At 39.1% G+C, this 24,066-nt stretch overlaps 1 protein-coding gene across 1 annotated transcript; it reads left to right on the top strand.

Annotated features, from left to right (window-relative positions):
* Positions 1-13,372: 13,372 nt before the first annotated feature.
* LOC136875688 (uncharacterized) lies at positions 13,373-23,550 on the top strand. The gene is made up of 2 exons (XM_067149243.2): positions 13,373-13,391; positions 22,179-23,550. Exon 2 carries the CDS (start codon positions 22,192-22,194, stop codon positions 23,437-23,439), a length of 1,248 nt encoding a protein of 415 aa, XP_067005344.2. The 5' UTR covers positions 13,373-13,391; positions 22,179-22,191; the 3' UTR covers positions 23,440-23,550.
* Positions 23,551-24,066: the final 516 nt, after the last annotated feature.

The following is a 24,066-nucleotide window of genomic DNA, read 5'->3' as shown; positions in this document are numbered from 1 at the left end:
ACTTGACTTGCAGGCCTATCAGTGTTGCAATGTTGCCTTAATGCACTTCCAAATGGAACTAGAACTTATATTTTCAGTATTTATTTCTTAAACCTGAAACACTATGACTATAGATGCACGAGATATGTATAGTTAATAGCATAAAACGTATACAAACATGTTAATATGTGCACGTGGTGTGCCACCGAAATCATGATTGCGTGTCACCTAGTGACACGCGTGGCATAGGTTCACCATCCCTGACCTAGGTTATCTGAGGGAGCAGCTGGGAATCCAGCCAGCCTTCAGACTGAGAATTTGACATCAGACCTACATGTAATTACAGTTAAACTCCAAAAGACAGAGGATTACTTAAGGCCATAAATTTTATTTAACACGTATTAATGTAATGGATAAACAAAGAATTGTTATCCCTGAATTATTTCCCTGCATATTTTTTCCAATATTTATTCTTTATCTTTTCAGTTAAATGTTGCCAAAAACAGGGATCCTCAGCTTTGCAACATTAGTTTCAGCACAGATATTTCACTGCAGAAAAAAATTCACATGGCTTAGGAGAGAGTAATGCCATTCAGCAAATATCAAAAATTCAATGGAGCTAACATAATTTCAAACAATAAGAAAGTATACAAAAGGAAAGAATTCAACACTGTTATACTAATTTGTAAGAAATATTAATATTTGTGCTAATTTAAATATTTTATTTTGGAAAGTAAGAATGAAAAAGAGGCATAGGCAATATAACGAAGCTCACATGAAGGGGTTGGATACTCATCACTCTATATTAGAGAACATCATAATAAATATAAAAGATTCAGTTAGCATCCTAAATCACCATCTCTATCATACATACAGTAGGTCATGGCATTTTACAGATTCTGGTTTGTGATGTTCACAATATTGTTGTGGGTCATTTTATTCTGTAGTATAGTATGTACCTTTGGGTTTCATTTAGAATTCAGGATCCTCATGGTTACTCACAATTTGTGAATTGATTTCATCTTAGAAAATATATATATATTCTAATTTGTTAAAATGAACACAATAAGAAAACAATACTCTTTTTAGAGATTTCAAGAAATAACATGCACACAACACCTTAGTACCTCAAAGCTATTTGGAACTCAACACCACTGGCAGGAATTAATAATTCCTGTTGTATTTGAAAGTGAATCTCTACCCTGTGAAGTTAATTACTGAAAGGTCTTGCATTTTTAATTTTCTTTAAGTGTCAAGGTAGGTGCTACACTTTGTGGCAATATGAGTAAATGGGAATGAATGGAATGGTCATCTACCATATGCAGCAAAACAAACAACTCTTCTTAAGATGCCTTCTCCTTATGAAGATTGGTGGTCCAATTGATTATGATAACTTGCAAAACAGTAGTTCGAAAGATTTCAGTGGAAGTTCGTCCATACTAGCGACGCAGGACGTTTAGTCAGGAATTTCTTTGTCTCTCCACAGTTTGTTTCCCTTCAAATTTCGCCTCGATGATGAGTTGGACAAGTTCATATCGTTCACCTCATATGATGTGCCCAATGTACCTGAGCTTTCCTTCCTTGACGGTTGTTAGAAGCTCTGTTTTTTTTTTCTTATTCAATATCGTCGCCATAAGACATATCTCTGTTGGTGCGACGTAAAGCAAAAAATAAATCTTATTTAACAAGTTGAGGATATCTTCATTGGTCTTCCTTTCTACCCAAGATATTTCATTTTTCATTCATTTATTTCAATTAATTCCAACGAGCCTGCAGGCTCATACATAGGAATTGTACAGGACATTACATACTGGCGGGCACTTACACATCAAAATATAGTTTGTGTATATAAGATAATTAGTAAATGGTTGAACATATAAACACATACAACATATAAAATATGTACATCATCAATATGAGGATTACAGAGAATTATTTCTGACTGTATTTACATTTACGTAACATGAAAGTTACAAAGGTACAAGAATGGATTATGGAGTATTTTCATTTACATAAGAGTTGCTGAAGTACAGGAATAGATTTCAGATTATTTACAATTACATAACACAAAAGTTGCAGACGTACAGGAATTGATTACAGAGTATTTACAGTATATATACATAACACAGAGTTGCAGAGGTACAAGAACAGATTAGAGAGTATTTACTTTTACATAACATAAAAGTTGTAGAGGTACAAGAATAGTTCCGGACAGTTTGCAAGATTGTTTGGGAGAATGCCTTAAATGACATCTGATATTTTGATTTAAACAGCACTGTACCTTTCCCAAAAATAATGCTTGACTCTTTGTTTGAATTTTGCCAAAGTTGGTGCTGTTTTTATCTCCACAGGGATGTTATTTATGTTATTTGAAGCATTCTTCTTACAAATACATTTTGAAAACTTTAATCTGCCTCTCCAGCAAAGGGCTGAGTGTCCAGCCTTCAAAACCACACAGAAGGGCAAGGAAAACATAACATCACAACATCTAAACTCGGAGCAGTAGTTTGAGATCTCTACTGGTGAATAGGGCGCTCACACTGTTGAACAAATTTTTGGCTTGCCCAATCCTGCCACCATGTGTCACACATTGTTCGTAATAATTCTGAAGGATATTTATTGACGAGAATAGCAATGAACCAAAACAATTTTTTTTTTTCTTTTTTGCTATTGGCTTTACGTCACTCCGACACAGATAGATCTTATGGTGACAATGGGATAGGAAAGGGCTAGGAGTGGGAAGGAAGCGGCTGTGGCCTTAATTAAGGTACAGCCCCAGCATTTGCCTGGTGTGAAAATAGGAAACCACTGAGCTCGATAGCTGCAGTCACTTAAGTGCTGCCAGTATCCAGTATTCGGGAGATAGTAGGTTCGAACCCCACTGTCGGCAGCCCTGAAAATGGTTTTCCGTGGTTTCCCATTTTCACACCAGGCAAATGCTGGGGCTGTACCTTATTTAAGGCCACGGCCGCTTCCTTCCCACTCCTAGCTATTTCCTGTCCCATCGTCGCCACAAGACCTATCTGTGTCGGTGCGACATAATGCAACTAGCAAAAAAAAAAAGAAAATAGGAAACCACAGAAAACCATCTTCAGGGCTGCCGACAGTGGGGTTCGAACCCACTATCTCCCAAATACTGGATACTGGCCACCCTTAAGCGACTGCAGCTGTCGAGCTCGGTGAGGATATTTAAGATTATTATTTTATCTCTTGTGTAGTTCAGGAATACACTCACTGGCAAAAAAAGCGAAACACTATGTATTTCAGACAAAATTTAACGTTAGTCCATTTGAAACCTGGTAAAAATCAAATATGATGACATTACAACAGCATGGCAATGTATCTTAAGTTAATTAGCCCATCTGAGAAGTTTCAGCATAATAAATGATAAAGAATGTTGATTGAGACAATCACAACAGTCCACCAACACAAATTTTGAAATGTCAAAAACTTGAGGCTTTACACAGTTTCATATGCAGTCCATTTATCCACATGTTTTCAACATATTTCCATTGCCTCAGTGATAGGTGTTATCACCTCTACCCACAGTTACAGCTGTCATTCAATGAGGCATGCTCAGGATACAATCTCGAATGTTCCCTTGTGGTATGAGCTTCCATTCTGCCTGGAGCGCAGCCCAAAGTTCATCCAGTATGTCAGGAGAATGACTCCCAGCACATCTCCCAAGCATATCCCAGACATGCTCTATCAGGTTTAGGTTGAGACTACAAGCAGGCCACACCATGCGCTCAATTCCAACTTCATCCAGGTACTCGCATACACGAACAGCAATGTGTGGGCGAGCATTGTCATGCATCAGGATAACGTTCTCGCCAATAACAGGTGCAAAAGGCACCGAGTGATCCACTAAAATCTCCTCTATGAAACTGTGGGCTGTCAGACTTCCATTCTCGATGAACACAAGGTCTCTGCGTGCATCAATGGTAATCCCAGCCCAGATCATCACAGTGCATCCATTGAACAGTGTCCTTGCAGAGAAAGTACATGGTGAATAACATTCCCTGGACCTTCTCCATATGCTTTCCCTTCCATCTAGAGCCCTCAAACAGAATCTGGATTCAGACATGAACAGCACTGAGCTCCACTACTCCACAGTCCAGTTTTGATGGACGTTGGCGAAATGCATCCGAGAGGTGCAGTACTCACATGTAAGCAGAAGTCCTGTGCACCGAATAGGTGGAAATATCAAGTTTATTTATTGTAATTCTTGGTTTAATACAGAAAAATGTAATTTCTTACGTTAACTCGATGGCTGCAGTCGCTTAAGTGCGGCCAGTATCCAGTAATCGGGAGATAGTGGGTTCGAACCCCACTGTAGGCAGCCCTGAAGATGGTTTTCCATGGTTTCCCATTTTCACACCAGGCAAATGCTGGGGCTGTACCTTAATTAAGGCCAAGGCTGCTTCCTTCCCATTCCTAGGCCTTTCCCATCCCATCGTCGCCATAAGACTTATCTGTGTTGGTGCGACGTAAACCAAAAAAAAAAAAAAAAAAAAGGAAGAACTCCTGTGACGGGCCTCTTGGACTTTAAATCTGCTTTATGCAACCTCCTCCTTATTGTCCTTTCACTGATGTCTGTGCCCTGTACTTGCTGTAAACAATTTCTGGCCTCTACAACTGTTGTGTGTCGATCAAAAAGAACCTGCATTATGAGAAAGCGATCATTGTGCTCCGTAGTACTTCTATGACCAGAACTGGACCTCTTGGTGTAGATATTGCACTCTCTGTACCTTATAACAGTTCTGTGCGCATTAGAACAAGACGTGCCTGTAATGTCTGCTACATAGCGTATTCTGCACCCGTCCTCCACTAATGCTACGGACCTTGCTGCAATTTCAGATGAAAGAGCCATTATGACCTAACTTAGAAGTGAGAATAACTGTTGCAGGCAAGCTGTAATGTCGACAAAAGTAAGCGGCACGAGAATTCACAGCAACAAACCTTAAGACAGCTGTTTGTGGTTATTCTTGTCCAAAGGCGGGAAATAGCAATATTGGTGTCATGATTGTCTCAATCAGCAATGTCGATCAATTATTGTGCTGAAAATTCTCAAATGGGCTAATTTACTCATAATACACTGCCATAATTTTGTATTGTCATAGCATTTAATTTATACAAGGTTTCAAATGGACTAACTTTGTCTTTTGTCTGAAATACGTACTGTTTCGCATTTTTTGCCGGGGGTAGTAGTAGTAGTAGTAGTAGTAGTAGTTTATTTGCTCATTACATTGTTTACATATTTATAGGACTCAGTTTCTTATATAACAATATATATAATAATAACATTAATACTGAAAAACATTAATCTTGTAAGTAACTCTTACAGTAGTAGTATTATTACCATATTAATACTTAAAATACATTGAACTTGCAACTATCTCTTTGACACATTAAATATATTATTAATTTTTTTGTTCGTTTTGGCCTACTAGGGACCACGGGGCTCGTCTTAACTCTTAGCTAAGTTCTCCTGCTTCTTCTTGGCCCAGTATGCTTTCATTTTCTGGCTGTGTACCTGCTTCCTTCCATCCGTCCACTTAGGTCTGGTGGTCTCTGTACTCATTTTGCTTGCGAGGGACAGTGGGAAAACTCCCTGTAGGATGGCCTGTCGGTACTGAGATTGGTTCTCTATGGTTTCTAATGGGATCTGTAGTTCCTCTATGTCTGATTTAACTGAGGTGATCCACTTGGTCTTGGAAGCCTTTCCCTTACTTGTCACTATGAGGATTCTGTTGGTGAGCCTGCAGGGTTTCAGGTGGGTCATGTGCCCGTAGAAAGTCAGTCACCTTTTCCTCGTACATGTGACTATGACTTCCTAATGTTCGTAGAGCTTGTTGTGCCTGATCCTGTAGGTGGCATTCTCCTCTCTTATGGCTCCTAGTATCTTCCTCAAGATCTTCCTCTCTTTAAGTTGTAGTTTCCTGAGTGGGCCCTTTCGATTCATCGAAAGGCACTCGGAGGCATAGAGTACAGAGGTGTAGTGCTTCAGATTAAGGTTCTTGGAGAGGTACTTAGAGGTGTAGATGCTTTTACAGAAATGATAGGCCCTCTCTAACTTGGTCTATGGCCAAATTTTTGCTCTTGCTTGTTGCTGAGATCCATTCTCCTGAGTATTTGACTGCAGGAACTTTACTTACGGTGTTGTTTCGTAATGGGATTGTAGAAGGGGCCTGCTTTAGGTTGACCTTCAAGCCAGTTTTTGCTGCAATACTGTAGAGGCTCTGTAGTTGGTGAGTAGCCTCTTCCATGCTGTTGGCCAGTAGGGTGAGATCATCAACAAAGGCTAGACAGGGTACACTGAAGTTGTCTTTCTTGTACCCAAGCTTCACTCCTGCTTCTGATGGCAATGTGGCAGTCCATTCCCTGATGATCTTCTATAGTTCACAGTTGAAGAGGATGCAAGAGAGATCATCTCCCTGTCTGAATCCTGTCTGGATGAGACTCTCAGAGAGCTCACCCCTGAACTTGACTTTGAAGGTGGTGTTTGTCAAGGTAGCTTGGACCAGTCTGTTGGTCTTCTCATCCAGGCCTACTTCCCGCAGGGTAGATAAAATGGTCTATCTACTGAATCGTATGCCTTTTGGAAATCCACCATAATGGCTACCCAGGGGTACCCCCTTGGCTCCTATATGTGAGGATGGTGTTGAGGTTTTGTATCTGCTTTGTGCAGGACCTACTGACGCAGAAACCAGCTTGGTGTTCACCTGGTTGAGAATCCAGCTGTTCGGTGACTAGTTATCAGGGCTGTAGAGAAGATATTGTAGGTTACAAGCATCAGGGAGATCCCTTTGTAGTTGTTTAGGTCGGTCTTACTCCCCTTGTGTAGTGGATGAATCACAGCTGAGGTCCATATCTCTGGCAAGACCTCTGTTCTCCATATGTCTTGGATGATCTGGGCAATACTCTGCAGGGACTGTTCATCTACATGCTTTGACATCTCTGCAACTATACCATCTTCACCTGGGGCCTTGTTATTCTTGAGGCTTTTGCTTATCTCCTCTATTTCTTCCCTGTTGGGTGGTACAGAGTCCTGGTTCCTAACAGTGGGCTCGGTGAAGGTCATTCTCTCTTTAGGTTCTTCTGCATTGAGGAGTTTCTGGAAGTACTCTGCAAAGGTGTTGGGCCCTCAGAGTTGTAGGGTGGGAGCAGTGTATGAGGTAGACTGTTTCTTGAGTCCCTTGTAGAGATCTCTTGAATTGTTTCTCTTGAAGTCTTCTTCTTCCTGTTGTATTTGAGACCTGTTATAGTTCCTCTTACGTTTACAGATGACACTCACCGTTGTTATTCTTAGCGTAATGAAAGCCTGATGGTCGCCCTGGCTCCACTTGACCCAGGCTCTGCGCATTTCCGCTATAGCCTGATCGCACTCTGTGGTTCACCAGGAGTGCTTCCCTTTGCTGAATGAAGCAGGGATGGTTTCTTGAGCGGGATCCAGTAGAGCCTTTTGTAGAGTAGGCCACCCTTGTTTCTGTGCCTTCTTCTCAAGGGTGGTCTGGAAATCACAATCCTCATCGCTCAGCCATTGGGTGTTGAATCTAGGTATTCTCGAGAGACCTTTGGGGTTTGGGATGCTCTCTCCTCAAGGGTTCTAGGTTGGTCTTTACTAGGGAGAGATAGTGGTCAGAGTCAAAAACAGTTGGTTCCTCTCAAGACCTTGACATTCTGTATTTCCCTGTGGCATCTCCTGTCAGTAGCCACATGGTCTAACTGAAATTCACCCAGCATGTGATTTGATCTCTTCCAGGTCATGGCCTTCTTATGCAATCATTTGAACACGGTTGATTTTAAGACCAAGTTGTATTTGTCACAAAGGTCTATGAGTCGCTCGCCATTTCTATTGTTCCTTTTGTGGGCTGGGAAACTGCCTACTATCTGGCAGTATTTCTTCATCTTACTGGCTTGTGCGTTGAAGTCGCCCATGCGTAGGGTGGTGTGGTCATTTGGAATCTTGTCTAAGGTCTCTTCAAGGGTGTTCTAGTAGTACTCAACTGCTTCCAGATCTTTCTTGTTGGTGTCGTTTGTGGGTGCATGGAAGTTAACTATGGTGTACGCTCTGTTGTGGAACCTGAAGGATAGTGAGGAGGTTTGCCATTGCATTGGGCATAGTCGACCATTCTATGGTGTACAGCAAAGCCAGTACCCAGGTGTGGAACTGTCTTCATCACCCTCTTACCCAGTTTCCCTTTATAGATCCGGTATCCTTGGGTTTCCATTGCATCTTCATCTGTGAACCGAGTCTCTTGTAGTGCTGCTATCTTGATGTTATACTTGTCCAACACATCAAGGGTGTGTTTGAGTTTACCTACCTTTAACAGGGAGTTTATGTTCACTGTAGCTGGTAAGTAATGTTCCTTTTCTTTTTCTGTTGCTGTTTATGTGAGGGCAGTAGTGGTGGAATACATGAAGGTGCAGGCTCCCCAGAATCCAATGACCTGCATGCCCCATCATGACTTGGGGTTGGATTGGTTACCACCTGGGGTAGTATTTTTGTTGATATTTCTCTTCATGTTGAGTCCAGCGAGTATATATGTGGGGTCACCCTAGTGGGTGATGGTTGTTAATTCTCAAGGTAGTTAGCCCTGAGGTATATTTTATCATCCGCCACTAACATGTGGATCAGACACTGCCGGTGTACTGCCACTGATATGTGGAACCATCGTGCCTTCTGCCCGTTATAACGATGGACAGTAGATTGCCTCCTTCACCAGCTCTACCATACCAAAGTCCATCTACTCCACCTTTGCTGCCGGTGAGGTCTTTTTAACATACGAGAGGTCATGCGAAGGCAAATTGCTCGCTTAATATTTTAATGAGCTGCTATTTTCCTTTTGCAGTGAATGCTCTGATAAAAATATAAATATGCACCCTTGCCTGTCAACTAGTACTAACACAATTACCCAGTAAAAATATTTTCTCAATATAAAAAAAAATTAATGAATTTTTTTGCAAAACCTGGTAAAATTACATGAGTTTTTAAACAGAGCGAGAGATTGCATGTGTGCAAATTGCCTCAACGTTTGCATTTGTACATTTCAATTAATGATGTGGTCACAATTCAAGATAAAACTACAGCACCACACTTCACTGAAAGTCACTATAAACCTCATGAATTTAACTTAAGAAACTTTCTTGGAAATTCAGTCATGTAAGAATGCACTACGCGAGGGGTCGCACGAAGGCAATTTGCTGCGGCAGATACGAGAATGAAAGAAAAAATAAGCTACACCAGAATGCAGCAGGCAATACACTGACGATAATCAACATCAGGTGGGAGAGAGGGAGGGGAGGGGAGGAATGAAACGAGCGCCCTAAGCCCTACAGCGGCTAGCAACAAAATTATTAACAAATGTTTAAAAAGTACAGCAAACTGCCGCGGGCGCGACCTCTCATGAGCTAATGAATTTATGTCCGGCTGTGTGGCTAAATGGTTAGCGTGCTGGCCTTTAATCACAGGGGTCCCGGGTTTGATTCCCGGCTGGGTCAGGAATTTTAACCATAATTGGTTAATTCCTCTGACACAGGAACTGGGTGTATGTGTCATCTTCATCATAATTTCATCCTCATCACAACGGGCAGGTCGCCTACAGGCGTCAAATCAAAAGACCTGCACCTGGCGAGCCGAAGTGCTCGGGCACATCCCGGCACTAAAAGCCATACGCCATGTCATTTCATTTCAGTGAATTTATGAGGCATTTCCTCCACAAGGGCTTCATTAAGCCTCCCATGAGAGAACTCTTCTGCCCGAAGCCGTTGGTTCTCTCATGGATTATCTGGTTTGGTATTGGCCACCCAACCCTTGGCCAGACAGTCGCAGGTAGTACCGTCTACTGTCACATATGGTAGCAGAAAATTTATTTATTTATTATTATTATTATTATTATTATTATTATTATTATTATTATTATTATTATTATTATTATTATTATTATTATTATTATTACTCATAACAAAATCACACCAGCCTCAATAGAGTTGAGTCAGGATATCAGTAAAATACCACATAAGGAGAAACCTTGTGTGTGCTAGTTTAGAATGTTAATTATATAAAAAGAAAAAGTTAACAATGAGGCCTGAAGTACTGATATGGGTATGAGTAAATGATAGGTATGATCAATTGTACATGGGGGAGCATCAAATAAAAATTGAATATGATGACGTGAACAAAATCACACCAGCCTCAATAGAGTTGAGTCAGGATATCAGTAAAATACCACATAAGGAGAAACCTTGTGTGTGCTAATTTAGAATGTTAATTATATAAAAAGAGAAAGTCAACAATGAGGCCTGAAGTACAAGTATGGGTATGAGTGAATGATAGGTATGATCAATAGTACATGGGGGAGCATCGAATAGAAATTGAATATGATGACGTGATTTTTTTCATTTAGTTATTTCTTCAATAACAGTTTTATTATCCAGGACAAGGGATTTAAGATGGTTCAGATTCATTTTCTGGCTTAATGGAATAGTTTGTAAAGAACATGAAAGGACATTAAAGAATTTTGGAATGAAGTACAAGAAATTGCATAGGTGGTTCATCTGCCTTAAAACATTGATACTTTCAACATGCCCTCATATGCAGGCATCTAAAGCCATGGGATCCAAGGAGCAGGAGGGGTACTAGACTGGAGTTCCACGAGAAATTATGCAATCTCCGAAGAGTCATTGCGGAAGGGTTAGTGCTTTCCCCCTGTGGTGAGGAACTGTAACACCTGTTGGAAAAGTCGTCCAGGATTCTCATTTGTGGTTTGTGGTGATGGTTATTGGACATCCTGTTTTCCTCCTTTCATTGACATAAGACTAATCCTGTATGACATAAATTGTCAATGACAGCTAACATTGTTGTTATTCTGTTAGTTTGTGCCTCCTTTTTAAATTGATCCTTGTATTGTTCTTGAACGTGAAGCAAACTTGGCTCATTCTAATGCCCCATTCCATAGGACCAGAATAATGTTACACAATAAACACCTCCTCTGTTGTGAGAACTATAATTGCAAAAATCAACACAGCTGAAATCAAATTATGTCAATGATCGCTAGAGAAACATTGACAGCAAACAAGCATTAATTTCAATGTCATGTGTATTGTTGCATAGTGTAGTTGTACATCCCTATAAAATAAAATATCACAATAGAAGGAGACCTCCATTTCCTTGAGAGTTTGCCTTGGTATGATTAGTAGCCTATGTCATACCACTCGGTCAGATCGCTGCTTGACAATATGATCACATTAGTTCATTCTGTTACGGAGTTATCCGTGGAAGGCAGAAGTGAAAGAAGGTGCGGGCTGGAATGGGTCTAACTACAAGTCTTAAAGATGAAGTTAAAATTTAAATAAAGGTTATATTTTCAACAGATAACATTTAACAATTTTCACTAAGTGAAATAACAAAGAAAGTCAGGTACAATGCAACTTTACAAAAGAAAGCACAAGTTACGGGGTCTTTACAATTTCTGGGCTACGAGCCCAAATTCGTCAATCCTTGAGCTCTCAGCTCACAACCACAAAATACCAAAGGGTATCACATGGAGCACTTACTCCCAACTTCACATCTCAAGCCTCTCTAAGCCACTTTTACCACAACACCATAAAGAGCTAACCCGCTCTCGATCTTTCGAGCCTATAAAGGCAATAACAGACTATTACACTAAATTGCCATCAAGGCATAAAGAAACAGGGGTATCTCATACCCAATCTACTGGGCCTTAGTGGGCAAAAACTAGGTTAATTTAAATGGCCCAAAACGCAAAAGGGATGGAGGCATAAATTAGCACTCCTAAATACACATTTTAAAACCTAAGTGGCGCTAGGCCGATTACACAGGGGCTAATCCCAAGCTAGGGAGGTGACTCGTATGAGAAAACTTTAATACATTAAGGAAGAGAAGAAACGGTTATGAAAACGTAGTCACCTCAACTTCAAAATGAAGGGGAACTTGAGAGGGTAAAGCACTCTCTATCACCGCTTTACAGTTAAAGAGATTTGTAGTTTTTACATAGACTGAAATGGGATTTACATTTTAAAAAGGTTGGTTACATATTAAAGGTTTCGAACCTTCCCCGCAAGTTAAACTGCTGAGCTAGCAAGAGAAGATGTTAAATGGCCATTACCTTGTTGAAGATCTGTTGTCCGAAGAAAGAGGCGCTTCCCACCCCTTGCTACATATCCACATGCGAAGCTAGATGTTATTGAAGTGGCCCGGATACAAGAAAATCAGCAGTTTTTATACCCTCGCGGAAAATTCGAGACCTTTCATGAATGATTAAGACCCGCCCACAAAAGTTTATTGGCTAACAGCAAAATTACACACAAATCGATGAAGAAACACCTTATTGGTGGGAAATTAATTGCAGAAATTTAGGATTGGTTAAATTCAAAACAGGCGGAAAGAAAGCTTAATATTGCCAACCCTCAAATGAAAGAACAAAATTTAGTAAAGACAAAACTTACGAATACAAAATTTCTCCAAGAAAGTTCATTCCTTCACACTAGAGAGCATTATCATAGTTTTTTAGTAGAGACACCTGTTAGAGAATGTCCACACTTCTTGATCAACCAAAGCAAATCAAAAACACCCAGTGACATCTTCTGATAAACGGGAGAGTTGATTCAGTTGTTACAGTTCAGGGTTTCTCCTGTAGAGGAGTTTCATTTGGCGCAAGATTTGAACTTGCTTCTTAGAGGTGTACCGCCTGGTACACATTCCATTAAAATATCCAATGTGACTGCGGAGAAGAACAGACCGTCCAACATATGCTTCAGTGTCGACTATGTCCAGCCTCCTGCACAGAAAATGAAATATATCAAGCATCAAAAAATGCATTGAAAGTGGCCAAGTTTTGGGCAAATGTAATATAGTAATTATAACTGTGTACAACATGTATGTTTCTGATACGAGAATAATAATAATTCCATGAAAATTCGCATGAGAACTCAGTGTAATTGTCTCCTGTTGCAGCCACCTGGGCAACAGCCCTAAATGCAGATCTTTTAAAATAAACTAGTATATACCAGGCACTGGCATCATGGAAGGGAGGGTGTGATCAGTGGTTTAAAAAAAGTTGGATGAAAACTAGTGTGCTTTTAGATGACAGGATCAGATTTTCAATACATGTCAGATAATTGAAAAATGTTATAGATCTAGAGAGGGCAGATGACAGAGTACTGAGGGAAAAGAGGTTTGCCGTACTGGGGGATCATGTTATTATTAAGATCAATTAAAGACATTTATGTTGACAGTTGGGGTGCAGTGAGAATTAACAATAGAATGAGTTCTTGATTCAAGTTACTAACAGGGTGTAGAGAAAGCTGTAATCTTTCACCTTTAATGTTTATAGCTTACATGGATCATCTACTGAAAGGTATTAATTGGCAGGTAGGGATTCAGCCAGGTAAAAATGTATTCATTACATCATACAAACATCTTCATTATAGACTGTTATGCCTTTCAGTGTTCACTTTGCAAGCCTCTGAGAGTTTACTAACCCACCACAATCCTCTACTTGTTACTAGTTCTGTGGCTTCTTTTAATTCTATAACTCTTATCTGTAAATCGCTAGATAATCACCTTGGTCTCCCTTTACTTCTCTTACCCTCCATGTCCCTTGATGTTGATTCAATGATGCCCAGGATATTCTAGAGGTAAACTAGTCCAAAGCCATTTATTTTATGCTCTTCTGGTACTGATAGATAGTGCTGTCCTACATCAAGTGCTTCTGTCATGGAGAACAGATACAACTCCTCTACATTGATGATGTCTGTTTATCCACAGGATGATTGGGCAAGTTGGCTGTGCGGTTAGGGGCGCGCAGCTGTGAGCTCGCATCCGGGAGATAGTGGGTTTGAACTCCACTGTCAGCAGCCGTGAAGATGGTTTTCAGTGGTTTCCCATTTTCACACCAAGCAAATGCTTGGGCTGTACCTTAATTAGGCCACGGCTGCTTCCTTCTCATTCTTAGGCCTTTCCTGTTCGATCATCGCCATAAGACCTATCTGTGTCGGTGCAACGTAAAAAACAAATAGCAAAAAAATATCCACAGGATGTATTTGATTTCCATACAACCACCCACATCTCCTGTTCACCACTTGAAGTGGTGTTCCCTAGGCATTACAGACTCTATCAATGTATGTATTATTGCAGCCAATTGAAGGAATTAAGCCAAAATACAGTATTCAACAGAAGAGGCCAGTACTAGCTAATTAAAAGGCATCAATAGACTTTAGTCACATACAGAAAGTTGTTACCACATTTATAGTATTTATTAAAAAATGTGCCATCAGGCTTAGTCTGTTTTGATCTCTTCATAATTTATTTAATAGAAAATAATCTGATGATGTAAACATCTTCAAAATTTACTTGCATTAATTCTTTTCCTCTAAGCCATTGGTCAGGCTGGTTGGTCTGTAGTTCTCTGGTTTCCGTTTATCACCCTTTCCTTTATAAAGTACCACCCCATTGTTTTTAATACCTCCCCAGTAATTTGATCACTTCCTGCTGCTTTTCCCTGCTGAAGCAGTTGGATTTCTCTGAAAATATCTTCATTTGTGAATGAGAAGCTCCTTGTTTCCCTCTGTCTCTCTCCCTCTCTGTCTTCTGTTACAGTTTCCATCTCCTGACAATCTTCTACTGAATCTCTGAATTTCCCACTAAATAGATTTGCTTTCTCAGTATCTGTTAAATAGTGTTCACCCCCTTCTCTCACCATTGTAAGAATTTGGATTAATTTCCTTTTTTTATTCCTAATACAGTATATGAATACAGCTTTTTCCATTTCCCTTTGTGGTCATTACCCTCTTGAAGTATGCCATTCATATAATTCTCTTTTGCTTCCTTTTTCACTCTATTCAGTTCCCTCATTAGCTGATTTCTAGTTTCTCTATTCTCCCTACCCTCTTTGATTTTCCTGTTTACTATTCTACATTTTCTTTTTAATTTTCTTATTTCCCTTGTATCATAAACAGGGTCTGAGGTCATTTTACCCTTCCTAATGGGTACAAATCTCTTCTCTCCTTCCCAAATGATTCCTTTAAATTTAGCCCAAAGTGTATCCACATTACTCCCTTCACTTATCCAACAACTGAATTGTGATTTAAGGTAAGTCCCAAATTCATCAACTTTAGTTTGTCTGTATAATTTCTTGTCTTGTGTGACTCTCTTATTAAGCATTTTTGGTACGAGTCCTACATCCATTATTACAGCCTTATGGTCACCTATTCCTTCAATTACCTCAGTTTTATCAACGATTTTCCATGGCTTAACCAAGAATACATCTAGCAAGTTATTGAGACGAGTCGGTTCTTGTACTACTTGTGTAAATCCTCCCTCCCAAATTAACTTATTTGCCAGTTTCTGTTCATGGGCTTCACTTGCAGCTCCATTCCATTCAACTGCAGGCAAGTTTAGATCTCCCCCAATTATTACCATATCATTATTATTGTTTTTATGAGTATAATCTATTATTTTCTCAAATATTTCCATGTCCCTTTCCTCTTTTCCAGGCCTATATGTTCCTATAATTCCCACCTCCTTCATATTATCACAAACTAATGTTATCCCTAATATTTCATCCCTTTCATCGGTAAACCATTCATGTGAACAATAAGTTTCCTTCACCAGAATAAACACCCCCCTCCCATCTTATCTCCTTGGTCTCTACGATAGACTGTATACCCTTCTAGAAATACTTCTCTATTACCTACCCCTTCTCTCAACCACGATTCCACTCCTTTTACCACATCAGTCTCATAAGATTCCATCAATGTACCTAATTTTAATTGTTTATTTACTACACTCTGGCAGTTTACCAAGAGCAATCTCAGACCCCCTTCCTCCCTAAAACTTGACTGTTGCAATTGGGTAACTTGAAATTCCTTACTTCCCTGAGTTTCATTTTCTAGTTGACTGAGCCAGCTTGAAGTACAGCTGGCTTTTTCTACTAGTTTTCCTGGTCAGTATTATAACTCAAGGGAGTTGCCTTTTTTACAGTTCATATCTTATGATTAATAAAATCTAGAACAATATTTGCAATCTTTTGTTTACCTGAATTGTTTAGATGAAGGCCATGCTTTGTGTAACAGTGTCTCTCAAAACTGCTGCATTCAATTACCTGAGTATTACAAAAATGTTTACAAAATTTTAACCATACCTGTATTAACTTTGTCCACTTCAATGTTCACACATGAGTCTCTAATCAAATCATGCCTGTGGGGCCCATTTTCGGCTTACCTAGTGTACATTTAAGTTGAGATATGACATTCTTAGCGTCATTGTGAGCTACGTCGTTCGTCCCGCCGATGATCACTACTGCATCACGACTTCCGAGATTTCTTGCTGCCTGTAGAGATTGTTCTTGTCCTTTTGTGTTTTATTATTGAGTATGTGTACCTATGCTGTTTTTGATTCAGTCAGCAGTATTTAAAAGTCTCTAGATGGATATAAGATTAATGTTCTGGTAGAAGAGGCTACTAATACTGGTGAGTTATTAAAATTTACCTATGATAATAAAGACATTTACATAGAGATACAAAATATAGAAAAGCAGCTGGGATTGATATAATTTCTGGGGATATACTAAAGGCAATAGGTTGGGATATAACGCCACATCTGAAATATTTATTTGAATACTGTTTATATGAAGGAGCAACACCAAATGAATGGAGGGTTGCAATAGTAGTCCCATTGTACAAGGGAAAGGGTGATAAACATAAAGCAGATAATTACAGGCTGGTCAGCTTTACATGTGTTGTTTGTAAGCTCTGGGAAATCCGCCCCCACAGTGTAGGGGGCAATGCGTCCGCCTGTCACCCGGCGGCCCCGGGTTTGATTCCCAGCCAGGTCAGGGTATTTTAATTGTAATGATTAATATCATTGGTCTGGGGACTGGGTGTTTGTGGCATCCTTAATCTTCCTTTCCTCACACACAATATTCCACACTACCGCCATTCCAATTACATGCAGGTTCATACAATAGATGCCAGTAGGGGCAAAAGATCCACATGGGTCAATGCCCCAAACAAATAGCATTTTTCTAAAAAAAAAGCTCTGGGAAATCATTCTTTCTGATTAAATTAGACACATTTGCAGAATTACTTACTAGTTTCATAGAAGGAAGGTTGTGTTTGGGAAGAAATATTACAGTGAGGCTCAACTTGTAGGATTCCATCAAGATATAGTAGATACGGTATTTTAGATTCAGGAGGTCAAATGGACTGTATCGCTAGTGTCCTATCGAAGGCTGTTTATAACATAGATTATTGGAAACTATTTACAATAATGAGGATTATTCAACTAAACAAAAGATTGGTTGGAAGGGTGGCTTAATTTCTAGAAAATGGAACTTGAAGAATTAGAGTAGGTGAAGTGTTATCTGAACCTGTAATGATTAAGAGTGGTGGAACCGCAGGATAGTATTATTGGACCTTTGTGTTTTCTTATTTATATAATAATGATAAGAGAAAACAACTGGAATCACAGAGAAGGCTACTTGCAGATGATGATCCACTGGATAAAGTAGTAAACGAATTGTAGGATTGTGAGCGAGTACAAAAAGACCTCAATAATATTCTGAGATGGACAGCAGCCAGTGGTATGATGGTAAATGGGATGGTTGTGAGGGTATTTAAGATTTGTAGTAATGATGTAAAGGCAAGGGCATATAAGTCGCTGGTAAAACCCCAATTAGAGTATGGTTCATGTATATGGGACCAATACCCTGATTACTTGATATAAGAACTGGAAAATATACAAATGAAAGCAGCATGATTTGTTCTTGGTGATTTCCATCAAACGAGTACTGTTATAAAATGTAGTAGCAAATTTTGGGCTAATAAGACTTGGGGGTAAGGAGACAAGATGCTCGACTAAGAAGTGCATTGGCACTGCCGGTGGCTCCAAGTAGACTATGCAGTGGCCTGCACAGATGCACTAGCCATGAGTCTTGGTAGGTGAGCTATTTACCAACTGATGAGCCCAACTTAGCACACTGGGGTGAAACGCTGGCAACCAGGAATGAGTTAGCTGGTAAATTTATAATGTCCAATAATGGACCAACTATATTGGTATTATAAATTTACTCATTCGGAACAAATATTTCAGGTTCCCTATGGGAAACAACGTCTTTATCATAAGCAGTATGTTCCGAGCAGTCAGTGGAGAGATGGCATGGAATGACAGTAGATGAATAAGCTTGAGTGAAGCCTTTAAAAGTAGGAAAGGTCATAATCTATATAAATAAAATCGTAATGACCGGGTGTCCGTACATTGACTATTTTGGCGAAATTTCCATACAATTATTCATTTCATGTGTAATAATCACCATCTGCATATTTCTTAGCTTTGGTGTCTATCTGAGTTCCTATAACTTGAAAACTACTGGATATATTTCTGCCAAACTTGATATTTAGAATCCACCTGCCCTTTAGTTCCAATATTATTTCTGAATACCTAATTTTAATGGGGGTTTGTCTGAAACTAAAACCATGATTTTTCACTCACACAAAATATGCACATCCAAAATTAATGGAAATCTACCATCATTAATGGAAATAATTTCTAAAACTTTTTTCTCATATGCATCATTTTCATAGGAGGATTATTAAAGGAAGAAGTCATTAACAGACGGTTTTTCAGCACAACTCAAAAGTGGGTCCATGTGAAGCGTATTTCTTATAAATTGAAAACTACTGAAGATATTTCAATCGAACTTTGTATTTAGCATCCACCTGTCCAAAGGTAGGTTTTAAGGTCCATACCATTTCAAATTGATGGAATGGACTGGGGTTTTATAGGGAACCAAAGCAGTGATTTTACTCTCTCACAATATATATATGATCAACCTGACTGGAAATCGACCAACCTTGATGGAAATCCATTTCTAAAACTTTTTTTCATCATGTGCATTTTTTCGACAGGGGGTTAATAAGGGAAATATCATAAACGGTTGGTTTTGCAGACTAAGTCTGGCGGACATAGCCCAAATGGTGTTGTATGTGGAGCAGATTCCTTATCTGTCTATCTATATAAATAAAATCATAACGACTGTGTGTCTGTACATTGACTATTTTGGCAAAATTTTCATACAGCTCTTTTTAAGGGGTAATAATGGCCTGCTGCATATTTTTTAGCTACAGTTTCCTGAAAGTCTTAATTTTTACCAACCTCCCCCAAAATTAAGATTGCAGCACAATCTTCCAGATGAGCCAGAAGTTTGAAATGTGGCAAAATTATATGTTTTAGCCTGTAACCGACAAAAAATTTCCAATCCCTAATTTTTTCATTTTTTATCCCCGAAGACTATCAAAATATGGAGGCAATTATAATGATGGTGCAGACCTTCATTTCGAGGTATTTAGTGGCTAAATGGTAAGTCCTATAACAAAACGGATGGCACAATCTCCATTTAATTTGGAGTGATCTACACCTTTGGTCCTATGACTTTTTGTTGTATCTCTATTCCTTATATGTTCGATTTGTCTCTATTTCTCAGTTGTAAGTAAATTTTGCACTTTTTACATGCATAATTCATACTTTGAATCACTTATAGGAAAGACAGAATCATCAAAATATACATGAACATTGGCCCACCCAGGAGCCATATGTAAGCCAAATGCTATGTTTGTAGCTGTCACATAATTATCCAAAAAGTAATGCACTGTGAGACAAACTTGCCCAAATTTCATCCTATTCAACATTTGTAACTCAATCTGACCCACAAATAGATGAGATACGAGAAAATATAATAGAACAAGCCATTTAGACCATTAAATATGGCGTCTTATGGTACAATCTGTTTGCCGATATGGCATATCATTTAGCAGCAGTTAACCTGTAAATGAAGGTCTGCAAAATTTTAAACATGCATATACTTTTGTATGTCGATCTATATATTCATTGATGTCGATTTGTAGCGATCGAGAAAGTGTGTGTCTGCTATTGTAATCAGTACTCCCCACATTGACTTTGACTGACAGTAGGAATGGGGTCCTTCTCCAACTCCTGTATAACTGGCATTAGTAAGGAGGGCTTACCATTGTAATGAATAATCCCCTTCTCGATTTGACTTGCAGAAAGCAAGGGAGCATGCAAACATGTTCAAAACTCCCATACCCGATCGTGTTTGACTGTAGGCAAGGGTGCCTGCCATTATAAACAAATGTACTCATCTAAAATGTGACTGGCATTAGGCATTATAGCCTGCTATTTTAATGGAAAGTCACTTACTCAGTGTGACTGGCAGTAAGCTGGCTGACAGTAGGAAAAGGGGCCTGCCATTATAATGATAAGCACACAACTCAAGTTTGACTGACAGTAGGGAAGTTGTGTGCCATTATATTAAAAACTCCTCAACTGTAATCTATCTGGAAGTAGGGAAGGGGGTCCGCCATTGTAACGAAAACTTCCCAGATCGATTGTGAATGGCAGTAGTCAAGTGAGACTGCCGTTATCATCACAACTCCGCAACCCACACTTTACATTTGATACAACGTATGGGGACCTGTGTCCATGTTGTTTCTTGGATAACGCTAAGAGACATGCAGTTTTAAAAGAAATCTTATTCACAACATATACAGTAATTTACTTCAGTATCCATATACAATATGGAATACTGTAGCGAAGCACAGGTACATTTTCTAGTATGAAAATAAACTTGGAATTGAAGAGGACAGATTGGAGCGAATATTCATTTATAGGTTGAGAAATAAGGGTTTGGAATATTTTATCAAGGAATGTTCAATAAATTTTCAAGTTCTTTGAAAACATTTAAGTCTAGATAATACTGGGTGACAGGCCTAAATTCAGATCATTGATGACTGATTGATTTGATTGATTGATACCTGTGCAGTTCCTAAAAAGTTACATAGAACATTCCAAACAAACTATTATAGGAATCGAAACCGACTTTCAACCTATTAGGTCGTGTTACGTACATTTAGTACATGTTGAAGAGATGTTAAGTACAGAACAAAAATGGCCAACCAGACACCAGTGGGATCCAAACCCACAACCTCAATTGGTAGAGCAACCGACGCGAAATCGGGAGGTTGTGGGTTCGGATCCCACTGGTGTCTGGTTGGCCATTTTTGTTCTGTACTTAACACCTCTTCAACACGTACTAAATGTACGTAACACGACCTAATAGGTTGAAAGTCGGTTTCGATTACAATGTGGTCGTGAATATTCAATATTCATTTATTATAAGAATATTGAGTTTATGAGCAAAATGTTTTTTTTTTTTTTTTTTTTTGCTATGGGCTTTACGTCGCACCGACACAGATAGGTCTTATGGCGACGATGGGATAGGAAAGGCCTGGGAGTTGGAAGGAAGCGGCCGTGGCCTTAATTAAGGTACAGCCCCAGCATTTGCCTGGTGTGAAAATGGGAAACCACGGAAAACCATTTTCAGGGCTGCCGATAGTGGGATTCGAACCTACTATCTCCCGGATGCAAGCTTCACAGCCACGCGCCTCTACGCGCACGGCCAACTCGCCCGGTGAGCAAAATGTTAAGCTTTTTAAAGCAGTCATAAATGTCAACCACTATGAGATGAATCAATTCTATGACCATGAGTATGGATGGCCATACTCAACCAGCTCATCAAAATTGAGCATGAAATAATGAGGATGAAAATGGTAGAAATTCTAGTTATGTAGATTCATGTAAATCAATCAATTAATCAATCAATCAATCAATCAATCAATCAATCAATACTGATCTGCATTTAGGGCAGTCGCCCAGGTGGCAGATTTCCTATCTGTTGTTTGTAGGTGTACTATGCCTGCATCTTATCTGGAGGCTGCAGGTGTGATTCCTGGCCAGGTCAGGGATTTTTACCTGCATCTGAGTTTTGTTTTAATGCCCACTCAACCTACATGTTTAAGGAGCTATCTGATGGTGAGATAGTGGCCCTGGTCTAGAAAGCCAAGAATAATGGCTGAGAGGATTTGTCATGCTGATCACATGACAACTCGTAATATGCAGACCTTTGGGGTGAGCAGCGGTCACTTGGTAGGCCATGGTTTGTCAGGGTTGTTGCATCATGGAGTTTGATTTGGTTTCATTATTTCAGTATTAAATTTCCATCAAGAGATACAGTCAACAGATTAATCCTTGGGTATAGAAAATCCTGACTTTATATCATTAATTATGTGTGAAAGAGAATAATTCTTTTATTGGTTTTCAGATTTTCTTTCAAGATGGCTGTGAATGCAGACATGTTGCCAGCTGATGTGTTACTAAGAATATTCTCAATGTGTACCTATGATGACATAGTGAAAACAATTCCTCACGTCTGCTCATGGTGGCGAGAAGTATGGAGAGATAAACACTTGTGGAAATATAAACTTTATAGACCTACCTGTACTAATAAGGAAGTTATTGATATGTTGGAACTTTCTCCTCACTTACATGGTATAGACTTTTCTAATTGTGATTTCAACATACAGATTGTTGAAGCATTACGTGAACACTGCCCCGAACTTGAACAACTTTGTATATCTTCAGAGATGCTTCATGGTGTGACTAAATTTAACATGACTGAAATATTTAATTATATCAAAGTGTTGATTGTGAACAGAAGAGGAAGATTCTGTAATGCACTAAACTGTATAAGTAACCACTTTCCGAATCTAGAACATTTGAAGTTTGACAATTCCTACTTTACAAGGGGTGATCTTTTACATTTTTTGAAGGTAATGCAGTATCGTTTACGTACATTAGCTCTTCGTTGTAATACATCTGATGGATATTGTGTCTTGCCATATTTGCAAATAGGTACACAATTAGAATCCTTATCTTTACTTTATTTGTGTGATAATGTAAAACAGTTACCTCTAGACAAAGTAGTTCATGTTAGACATGTATCATCTTTATCACTGGAAGTATCAAGAGTAAATTTCGTTAATGATGGTATGACTATACTTACATTTTTCCCAAATATCGTTGAGTTATATTTATTTAACTGTTCTATCTCTGGGGAAGATTTCTTCCATACTACTGGGTACAGTTGCCCATTACTTAAAAAACTAACACTTCGTAGTTGCTCTTCACTATTTGAAGATCATAATTTGAAGAATCTTAAATATTTTAGAAAACTGACATCATTAGTTATATATAATGATGATTATATTATTAATGAAGATGTGAATCATCTCCAGACACTTTCAGAACTGTCATACCTTGAACTTTATGACTGTAAACTTCTGAATACAAAATGCCTGGAAGTAATATGTGGCTTTATTAAACTGCAAGTTTTAAAATTTGATCTTCGTTACAAGATATTTCAGATTCATCTTACTGCTGCTCATCTAAAAAATCCAAATCTTCAGCTTATATTTTATCGATGTAAGGACTTTATAACTTTGGAAGAACTTAGAAAACAGAGGTTGAGGGTGAGTGCACTGGGAGAAAAGGTTTACACCTTAAGGGAATCAGTTGTTCTTTAGTGAATATGTCCAGTCGGTCTACTAAGATTCCATGTACTGAATACAGGGTGATGGGAAACAACGTGATCCAGTAATGCGAGCATTAGAGGGTTGGTCATATTGATAAATAATTTGAAATCTCGCACTGTTGTCATTATATCAGCTGCTGAAGTTAGCCAATTAGATCACTTCGTGAGTGAATTTAAATGGATTTTGTGAGGCGGTGTTGCTAAATCTGCACATGATGTAAGACCGGCTTGAGAGACCAGTCAGAGAAGGCTTTCGTTGCAGTGCGAGTCCAAGTCCACGGCATGCATGCCGCATGGCTGCTTGACGAACATAACTATAAATGACCAATCGCCTAGCAGCTACTGATGCTGATAAATTAGCATGAAACACAGGCACACCATGCATTTCAGCTGATGTCACCATAGCATACTTGCCATGGCGCGATCTTATCAGCTTGGGGGTCCGAGTTCAAATCCCTCCCCTGGAGAAACTTTTTTTTTTCTGATTGGTGCTCCCAGTCCAATCCTAAATCATGTACAGATTTAGCAACACTGCCATGCAAAGCCCATTTGAATTCACCTGTGAAGCAATTTGACTGGCTAACTTCAACAGCTGATGAAATGACATGGCACGAGATAT

The sequence above is a fragment of the Anabrus simplex genome, chromosome 6 (genome assembly GCF_040414725.1).
Source record: "Anabrus simplex isolate iqAnaSimp1 chromosome 6, ASM4041472v1, whole genome shotgun sequence".
Lineage (NCBI taxonomy): Eukaryota > Metazoa > Arthropoda > Insecta > Orthoptera > Tettigoniidae > Anabrus > Anabrus simplex.
This window is presented reverse-complemented; position numbering and strand designations above follow the sequence as displayed.

Excerpts from the sequence above, each read along its gene's own strand:
- LOC136875688 (XM_067149243.2), top strand. The coding sequence starts at position 22,192 with ATGGCTGTGAATGCAGACATGTTGCCAGCTGATGTGTTACTAAGAATA.